At 35.0% G+C, this 10,569-nt stretch overlaps 1 protein-coding gene across 1 annotated transcript in view; it reads right to left on the bottom strand.

The window, feature by feature from the left end:
* Positions 1-209: 209 nt before the first annotated feature.
* YAF2 (YY1 associated factor 2) overlaps positions 210-10,569 on the bottom strand; it is a 32,443-nt gene continuing 22,083 nt past the window's right edge. Inside the window, exon 4 of the mRNA XM_059847070.1 lies at positions 210-10,114. Within this exon, the coding sequence (XP_059703053.1) occupies positions 9,877-10,114 (238 nt within the window). The 3' untranslated portion in view covers positions 210-9,876. The remainder of the gene's footprint in view (positions 10,115-10,569) is intronic.

The following is a 10,569-nucleotide window of genomic DNA, read 5'->3' as shown; positions in this document are numbered from 1 at the left end:
AGTTTCTTGCTTCAGAAGCAGTACTTCCAGGAATATCTCAACTTCCATCATAACCAAATGTGGTAATGAATCATCTCTGCTGATAAATTAGCAGAGGCTTCTTAGCATTTTGAGATCAAATTCCCAAAGTCTGCTGTTTATCCCCAAATTGCCCACTTGTACTCTTGCATCTTCTCCTAGACAGTACAAATAATACATTCAGAGAGGGGTTCTGAACAACTTAATAATTTTATTTACCATTTTATCATAACACACCCTAAGCATCACCAATGCCAGTCAAGATTGTAGTCCACTTACATTAGTTTTCACCAAAAATACTTCCTTGTTAGACTGTTCACAGGCAAGAAGTATTTATTTATTCCTGGGAAAGGCATTTCAATATGTGTCACTATTCTAGGCATCAAAAACATCTACTTATGCTCCTCTGAAACCAACAATATGTCATCAATGTGAAATAACTATAGGGATGTAAATTTTTAAACAATTCCATTATCATTAATTGTGTATCATTTATCACAGTAAAAAAAATAGTCTTTGCACTGTGATTCCTTCTGTTTCTTTCTTTCCAGACACTTCCCCTCAGCCTTCCTGCCGAGCTTTCAGAATTTTAAATTGTTTAATATAGTCTTTAAACTGAGGTCAGTTGGAGGGCAGTTGGAGGCAGTATCCCAATGGGTTAATGTATGGTCATCTTTAAAGGAGTGCTATGATAGAATTGAACATAGTTTATCACACAGAATATTTGTAGCATCTCATGATGCAAATTGTACTTTCTGAGTGTTACACATAGACCTTTTAAGTAGATCAATGTACTATGTTTTTCTTAGAGTACCTTGAGATTTTTTAAATTAAATTTGTGTACATTAAAAAATTACAACCACACAAGATCTTTCATTCACAGAGATGTTTATTTTTGTCTTCAATGTTTGTAGGGAATACGATTTCACTACAAAAGTGTCTCAGAGAAACTCCATTCAAAGTCTAGGCTTAAGAATGAAGGGAAAATATACTTTCAGCTGTACCAGTCCTGAGCAAAGTTTAAAAAAAATTAAAAAGAAAATCCACTAGAGATAGGAAGCAGCACCAATTAAACCAGAGGGCCTCTTACTGATTTCTGCTCATGCTTTCTTTTCTGCTTAAGAATTGGTAAAAACTTAGGTAGGAAAAATCACTTTATTAGAATGTGGACACAAGATTCACAGTCCCAACCTCTCACCAAATACTACCCTTTTTTTAATAGTTGGAGTCCAGGGCCTCAGTTTTACTTTCCATTAAGTAGTCAGGACTGCTAACAGCAAGACTGTTGCCCCCATGGTATAACATTTTCTCTTACTCAAATTGGTAAATAAATATTTATTTAATACACTCCTTCTAATAAATATTTATTTCCTATCACTATCAAGTTCCTGAAAGGTTACATTGTTCTTAGAAGTATACTACTCATAGCAGTTATAAAACTTCTGATAACATCAGGTCTCAAAACAATTCAAGTGGCTTACAATTGATCTCTTGTTGTTTCAGTGAAAGGATTTCAAGCCATTGGTAACACTTGGTACTTAACAGTTGGTTTATCCAGGACATTCAGATTCAATCTGACAAAGTAAATACTTCTAAGAGTCAGAACAGAAAAGGCACTTACTCATTTTGGGGAAGACACCTGTCAGGTAAGATTTTTATTTTCAAAATAACAAGCCCTTTTTCTAATAATAAAATCCTTAAAAAACTAGTTGGATAAACATAATCCCTATGAACAAAACCAACTTAGGTACCCCCTTCCCATGAAAGGTAATACTGTCCTTGACTGAGAAGCTGAGAAATGTGAAAGCATCCAGAAATACAAGTTTTTTTCACTTCTGTGATATTCCAGTAGACCATCACAATTGGCTAGAAGAAAAAATCTCCTCCAAACAATGGGTGTTTTACAAATTGAAAGCCTCAAAAATTTCTGGACTGTTTTTAATTAGGTACTCGTATCAGCAATAAAATGTAAGATTCTAATGTGTATACCCAGGAATATAACCTTGGTTACAGCCAACAACCTGTGACTTCAACCAGAGGAGTAAATCTTTTATCAAACTTCCTTGCAATTGAATCATTGCCTCAGTGATGCTCTGGGTAAGGCACTTAGTAAATTTTAAGAGCATCTGACAGTACTGTTGGTAGTTCTGATTTGTTTGTGAGGATGCTCTAACAATGCTTCAAGATTAACAGGTTAAGGTGTGGAATAATCACTGAAAACAGCCATATGAATTACTGGCTACAAAACTCTTCAGAAGCCACATCCATTCTAGTCTAGGTTCATATCACCCTTGCAACATAAAGCTATCCTTTTTTTAGCAGTCCAGGAATTAGACCCTTTAAAATTGTGTAGTAGCTAATTGTATGAGAGGAATTAATTTTGTTCCTAACTCTTTCATCTAAACTTCCACCCTTTCACTAAATAACTTGTATGCAAGAGTGAAATATTAATGGTATTTACTATTTAATTCACAAAACCCTACATCTTTAGGCCAAATGTCATTCAACCAACAGCCATCAAGAATTTTTAAGCAAGACACACCTCTAAGAAGTGTGTGTTGCCTACTTCCAGTACACTACACAGAGAAAGGAACACTAAACAGACAAAAAAGACAAAGAAGCCATTATATGGCTCTTCTAGGGATTATTCTGAAAATACATTGTCTTTGTTCTTCCTTCCCCTCTCCTTATTACTCTGGATTATTTTTACTCTGATTATTACTCTGAGGGATTTTGAAAGTGTCTGACATTTTAGAAACAGAAGCTTCCTACTTGGAATTTCTGTAGGAAAGCAGAGAAAGCATTGAGTATCTGTGCATGCTCCTCAGATCTCCTTCTCCAGCGGGGACTAAAAGCATTTTACTTGGCAACATTTGCCTCCATCACCTGGAAAGAACTTTGCTTATTTTGCCGCATTTGGAAGCCTCCCAGCACAGAATAATACCATTTGCAGAAATGCAGATAATCGGCATCATAGAATGCCAGGTACCCCAGACAGAGTGCTTGAATGGTACAGAATCAGAGTAACTAAGTTTGCTCAGCAAGAATCTCTTCAGGTAGTCAACTATATAGAAACAAAGGCAACAGTGACAAAATTTATTCACCTCTAAGCTCCCACATACCATTATTCTGTATGAGATCATGGTGATCTTAAAGAAACCAAAATGTAGTTCAAGAACTGGGAACAGCAGTCAAATTTCCCACTTAAAAAAGCAGGCATAATAAATTATTTCAAACTCACTGCATCCACTTATACTATAAATGAATTTAAGAGAAACAAAAGAAAAGAGAGAAAAGGTATCAGGAATCAGAATGTGTTTCCTTCATAGGTGGGAGTAATGTAACATGTAACCTGAAGAGATTTCCCTTGCCTAGATTAATTCATAGCTGAAGGCTGTTACAGAAAGATGATCAGTCAGATGCCAGACTTTCCTGCTCAGAGATCTGTGCCATCAGGAACTGGGCTTGACGTTGAAGCATTTTTATTTATTCTGTGCAAATAAGAATCAGCTTGAAATAGATTATTCACGGATGACAGCTATATATTAGATGCATATAAATGGCAAATTAGGTCTGTGTTCACAAGTGAGTATTTAGAAAGTAGAACTGGCCTTACCCCCTTACTTGTCTTAACAGATGCAAAGTGATTGAACAACTCCATCCTTCTTTAGTGACAAATACCTGGGACTATCTTTGAACCAAACAGAATTTGTAGGTTGCAGAATCTAGTGATCTTAGCAAGAGGGTCATGAACCACATTTCATGAGCCTGGGTCACATTATTTCCTTTTTCTGCATCCTTTAGCTTCTTCATACAAAGAGGAAAAGTACATGCATGTGGTTAGCAAGCTATCAAAAAATCCATTAAGAGTCTCCTTTCCTCAGCTATCTTCTCAGTAACACCACTGTAAATTAGAACTCCATTGGTGTACAGCTACATGCCTTAAAAGCTTGAGGAAGCACGTTCACTTTGCTTTGACCAAGATCAGTATTTATACAGAGATGTGCTGGTTTTGCCTGGGATAGTTAACTTTCTTCACAGTAGCTGGCATGGGGCTGTGTTCTAGATTTGTGCTGGAAACACTGTTGATAACACAGAGATTGTGTAACCTCTGCTCAGCAGCAGCTGAACTGAGTCAAGGCTTTTTCTGTTTCTCCTACTGTCCCATCAGTGAGGAGACAGGGGGTGCACAAGGAATTGTGAGGGGACAGCTGACCCCAAGAGACCACAGGGATGTCCCAGACCATGGGATGTTGTGCTCAGCATATAGAGCCAAGGGAAGGAGGAGGAAGAGAATGTTTGGAGGGATGGTGTTTGTCTGCTCCAGTCACTGGTAACCTGTGGTGGAGCTCTGCTTTCCTGGGGATGGCTGAACACCTTCTTGCTCATGGGAAGTGGTGAATGTTTTGCTTTGCTTACATGTGCAGCTCTTGCTTTACCGGTTAAATTGCCTTTATCCCAAACCATGAGTTTTCTGACTCTTTATTCTTCAAATTCTCTCCCCCACTGCACAGAGGGAGAATGCACACAGAGCTGTGAGGTACTTACTTGTCAGCTGGGGTTAAACCATGACAGGAAACAGTGTAACCAAAGGCTACGCTTTTCCAGATGGCCTAGATCCTGAAAACAGTCTTGCTCAAATAGTCCTCCATCTGCCAAGATATGCCATACTTTCTAGAAAATAATTGAAATTTTACAACTACTTTTAAGATTATTGTTACTGAACAATATTTTTTGATGGTTATTTTCTTTTTAAGCATATGGGACAAAGAACAATTAGATAAGGTTACAATTTTTTCTTTTACAAAACCACAAATGGGACAGCAATCTCTTGTAGTCGTTCTTAATAAAAATCATTAAGAGCTGTGGAACATGCTTTTGCCCTTTATCTTCCATGTTTAACTTCTTAAAAGTACACCTAAACCTTCCTGTGCACATTAGACTGTCTGCTTTTAAAATCTGCCATTAGCAGACAGAGCAAGGTCATTCTGATGACTTTTATCTGTCTCCTACAATAAAAGGGGCAAGATTAGGATTGAATACATCAGAGTGATTCAGTGGTGGTGTGTTTTTATTAATTTTTACCAACACAGTTAAATAGAGGCTTTAATATGCTCCTGCATTACTAAGACTCTAGGATCTGAAACGAATTTGTTTTTTCACTGCATTTTCTTTCACTGTTTGCATCTAATGATACAGTTTAGGCCTCATTCACAGACATATCACAATCTTCTGGCATAATGTCTTAGGGAAGCCATATAAACATCACTTGCTGTTGGATAACAGTATTTTCCAGCAAGCATGCAGTTTTCCATTGCAGTTGTACCATTTACTCCATTCAAGATAGGAAGTTACACTAATTTCTATAGAGCACTGATTTGTAATTAACTTATGAAGTAATTTTCAAAGTTTTTAGTGGTTAAATCCTGTTAATTCTTGTTAAAACATGGGTTCTTTAGATGTCAAGCTAAGCTCAATATGATTGTGGTCTTAGACAAGACCTCTAAGTCTTTTTTAACAGTTTCTCCTCTTTTAAAAACTTTAACAGCACCAAAAAAAAAAAAAAAAAAAAAAAAAAAAATCTGAGCTTCTACAGTTTGACTTATTTTACTGTACAATTTTTGCTAGTTTGAAGTTATAACCTTTCCAACTGAGATTGCTCTGAAATAACTTGGGGCATAATTTCAGGTTAAGAAAACCTCTGAAAGCTCAAGCTGTGTTTCCATCACACCCAAATCTTAACAATGAGATAGAAGTATGCATTTTCAAAATGCCATATTTGACTGACTGGTCCTCTAGCCAAAACCAGAAGTAACTTTTTATCTTTTCTATCTTATTCCTGAGTAAGTACAGGCTAAATTTACTATAAGTATAGCACTTGCTGTTGCCTTTGGAGAAATTAAATGTAAATGCCTATTTCCCTACAGTTTCTGATTTTGAATGAATTATACCCAGACTCCCTAGGAGGGAGAAGAGCCAAATAAAGGCATGTCACAGAAAAAAACCCCAAACAGATACAGTTAAAGAACCCTGGATAAAAAGTACACAATAGACAGTTTCATGCCAAATCAATCCTGTTAACAAAGTAAAATCAATCAGCAAAATATAGGAAACTGTCAGGCTTTTGAGACAGGAGAGGAAAAAAAGTAAAGAATTTAAGATGCAAGATGTGAAGTTTAGAAGACCTGCCTAAACACTACAGTGAACCAATTGAACAAATCCTAGAAAGTACTGTCTCACATGGCTACTTGAAAATGTGCTATTCATAATATTAAAAAAATGTAAAGTGCACAAATTATAAAATCAAACTTTTTTTGAGATTTTACAATCTATGCTCCAAAACATCAAATATCTAGATAAACACATAAAAGGTTAAAACTTCAGTCATATTCTTAATTATTGACTCTTAATAGCAAGAATTTTAAATTTTGAAATGTAATTTATTTATTACTACCTCCTTTGTTGGAATCAATATTTTATATGGTATAATTCAACCTGCTACTGAGTAGAAGAATTTTTATCTCATATATGTAGATTTAAATTAATGAAAAAGAGAGTTCAGTCAACTGTATATTTGTTCTTTTTCTTATACCACCTATAATTAATAGCAAAGTTAGGAAGATGAAAGACTGAGTTACTGTACACTTTATCAATGAACTATTTATACTTATTTTCCCCCATTTCTCCCCCCTTTTCCTTTCTGAAACCAGACAATCAATCAGCACATAAAGGAACTCATTTACATGGAACACTATCACACTTGTCCTTGTGGGGCCACCATTTCATGAACATCCCAGGATGTATGGCTATTGAAGACTGATGCATATATAGATTTAACAAATAACAGTTCTTATGCAGAGAGCTATCACAGAGAAAAATACCTAATCAGAACACATTACAACATTAAATTTTCACTTTTTATAAATGGAATAAAGATGCTTTTAAATATATTTACAGTTAGAAAAAAGGATTTAGGATTACTACAAGTCAAAATTATTTAGAAAGTATGAAAGTGAAGTTCATTTAAATTATATTATGAACAGACTCAAACGCAGTATTTTGCTTAGAATTTGTCTACTCTGCTGTCAGTATTGTCATAGTCTTTTAATCACCAACAGGCAAAAACTTAACTTTGCTTAATGCTAAAACAAGCATCATTGCAATAAAACTCTAGCAACCTAATTGTTCAGTTAAAACCACCACAGCTTTTAAAATCATAGCTGACTTCTGTAGCACCTGTAGTAGAAATTGCTCTTCAATGTCTTTTTCCATAATGAACACTGAGACTTTCTGCATTATTTTTGATAACCATACTTGCACCACATTTTTGAGATTATTCTCTAGAGACAGTTGAATCATAGTAAAATCCACTCCATCCTTCCTTTCAAACCAAATAGCAACTTAATTCTGAAGATAGAATCCTTTTGTTGGCAGTGCTGGGTGGTTTATTCACATAAACTTAAATAAAAATACATTTCCCATTTAGTGAAATACTGGTAAGAGATTACTATTTCTTTGCAAGGAATTCTGAAATGTGTTGGAATTCATTACATTTCAAATTAGAAACAAATTTCATAAAACTTCTTGCAATGAGATTTACTATCCTTAAACTGCTTTCTTTAAGCAGTTTCAGCTCTTTTGTAATCCATTACATCAGTATATTCTGCAAATAGACCCACCTAAAAATAAAATATAAAAAAATAAAGTTGAGAAACATGTATTTTTTTTCTTTTAAAAACTAGTGTATGTTATTCTGAACACTAGCCCGGCCCCGAAAACATTTAAAAACCTTAAAAAGCATGTTTTACAGGTACTAAATTTGGCCAGGTAACAGCAATGAACAGACATCCTAGTTTTAGTAAGATAAAGCAGAATACATAATAAACAGGTCAGTAGTTATCCATCTGAAACAGCCTATAATTAACATTTGATGTCTAAAAAGTTTAAACAGCAACACCAAGGAATGAGGTATGTATGTTCTCAGATATCACATCAGACTCTCATTTTATGCAACTAACTGTATTTCACAACTAGCATCTTACAAAATAGAACAGTACCATTGTGCCTGTAGAAGTACTGCATTAAAAACAGAAAAATACATTACTACAAGAAACCACCAAACATCACAATTGTCAGGGGCTACAAAAATCCATTCTTTTAAGCCGTTAAGAAGACATATCATATGTGGGTAATAATTTGGGGCTGGATTCACTACCAAGAAGGTCCATCCAACTTTCACATAGGCTTAAAAACATATTTACTTTGAATGAAAAAGAAAAGGCTCATGGGAGTGTAAGTGCCCTACCTCACTAAAAGGAGCTAAATGAACTTTTGTACTGAACCAGATTATATAATTTAAAATCTATACATGAATTGTATGTATGTATCAAAACACTTATTGGTTGTAAACAAAAATGCAAAATCTGTATTCACAAAAATATTTTATTGGTATTTTTACATAATACCAGATGGTATTGGAAATAGTTCTGCTCTTTATCAGTATATTGCTAAGTGCGTAAATGTTGACAGCTTATGCCATAAAGTAGGATACTGAGTCTTTTTCAAATGATTTATGACATAATGTATTCTAACAGGCCAATTCAATATTAAAGAAATTGATTCAGGAACAAAACAAAAAAAAAAAAACTATTATTTCCTTGTTCTTGTGCAACATCTGATATTCCTGTACTGAAATAAGTGACTGTGTGACACTAGAAAAATCTGGGGCAAGGAAACAGTACTAAGCAGAAATGAGAACTGCAGATCTGTTCATTTTAAAGCTTTTCCAAACTTTCATATTTCCAAATAGTTTTTGCCAAATGCATCACTATCTGAGGTTCAGTATTTGTTACACAACACAAAATACCAGTGTACAGCGACAATGCAGTACTTTACCTGAATTGCAAGGTTAACTAATCAATGCTTAGAATGTGTTTTCTATTTTGCTTGTAAACATTACAATAAGTGTTTTAAGTGTCAAAAAATATTGGTAAAACCATCAACATAATTCAGTAACAGTAATCTAGTAAAATGTGTCAAACATTGGCAAAAATCCATACAAATGTTTTCTTTAATAACATTTTTCCTATTTAACCACACCAAGTACCAGCAGGTGTTTTTAAGAAGATAATTATTATGAAAATTCTGTTGCAGCAATAATTGATTAAGTTGATCTTTAACTTGCATACATATAACTATGTTTCACAATTCTCAAATAATACATATTTAGGCAGCTTGAACTATGTTATAAAAATTTAAATTCAGTACATGCCAATAGTAGAGATTCCAAGAGTTGTGTTAGAATTCACTAAACTAAAAGTGAAAATGGACATACTGGTAACACTGCATAATGAACATTCAAACCACATTTTCATGGCACCCTTACACATGTAGATTAAAAAGCTGGTCTGAAGATGCTTCATAAGCATTTGTAGATAGCATTTAAATTACTATAATCACAAAATAAGCTGAGTTGGAAGGGACTAAAAAGGATCATCAAGTCCAAATTCTGGCCTTGCACAGGAAAGCCCCGAGAGTAACACCATGAGCCTGGGAGCATTGTCCAAACGCTTCTTGAACTCTGTCAGGCTGGTGCTGTGACCACTTCCCTCGGGAGCCTGTTCCAGTGCCCAGTCACCCTCTGGGTGAGAAACTTTTTGTGGTATCTAACCTAAACCTCCCCTGACTCAGCTTCATGCTGTTACTATCACTGCACTTTTTTTCTTTCTTTTTTTTAAACTGCATTATGTTCCAGTCAACAAATCAATTATGCATGACTAATCTGTCATGAAAATGTGGTGACAGAACTTACGTATTTGCATGTTTTGAAGAGACTAATGAAATTGGAGAAAATAAACTTTAATGAGATTCCCCGTTCAGTGATGATGCTTCTCCTCTGGGTGAGGATGACCTGGACATTCCCCTCTCTGTGTTGTCAGAGCTAGAACCACTCTGACTGTGTTGATCTGCAGAAGCAGCACTGGAAGCAGGCGGTGACTTAGTTTTCTCCTTAAAGTCTGTAATAATGACTGTCAGATCTCCAACGGTAACTTCCAAATGCTGAGCACTACTTCGATCCACATTTTTCAACCTTGGCCTAAACAAAGCAAATAATCATATTAAAAGTACACACACCATATTATTACCTTGTCTCCCTCCTACTTTTTAGGAGCTCAGGAGAACAAATGTATATATAAGACTTCTTTTTGCAACATGTAATATGTAGGAAAATAAATTACCAGAAGTATTAATAGTGGAGCATTTCCTAGTATGTTTTACATTGAAATAGCTGAATATAACATACTACCATCTCCTAAAACTATTTAGAAGTTGACATTTTGAATGATGTCACTATGCAGCAATATGTGAAGGTTTTTACTTTTAAAACCCAATTCTTTCTTTACTGTGACTATGCAAAGTTATACATTTGATCCAGGGAAACATCCATCTCTGCAGCAGCCCAAAGCAACAATTCTAAGTAGAAAATTATGTTCAGAAATGAAGATGTCGGTGTCCGTCTTTTGAATTCAATAGCTCAGACAGTGTTAACTT

The sequence above is a fragment of the Haemorhous mexicanus genome, chromosome 5 (genome assembly GCF_027477595.1).
Source record: "Haemorhous mexicanus isolate bHaeMex1 chromosome 5, bHaeMex1.pri, whole genome shotgun sequence".
In the NCBI taxonomy this organism is placed as follows: Eukaryota; Metazoa; Chordata; class Aves; order Passeriformes; family Fringillidae; genus Haemorhous; species Haemorhous mexicanus.
This window is presented reverse-complemented; position numbering and strand designations above follow the sequence as displayed.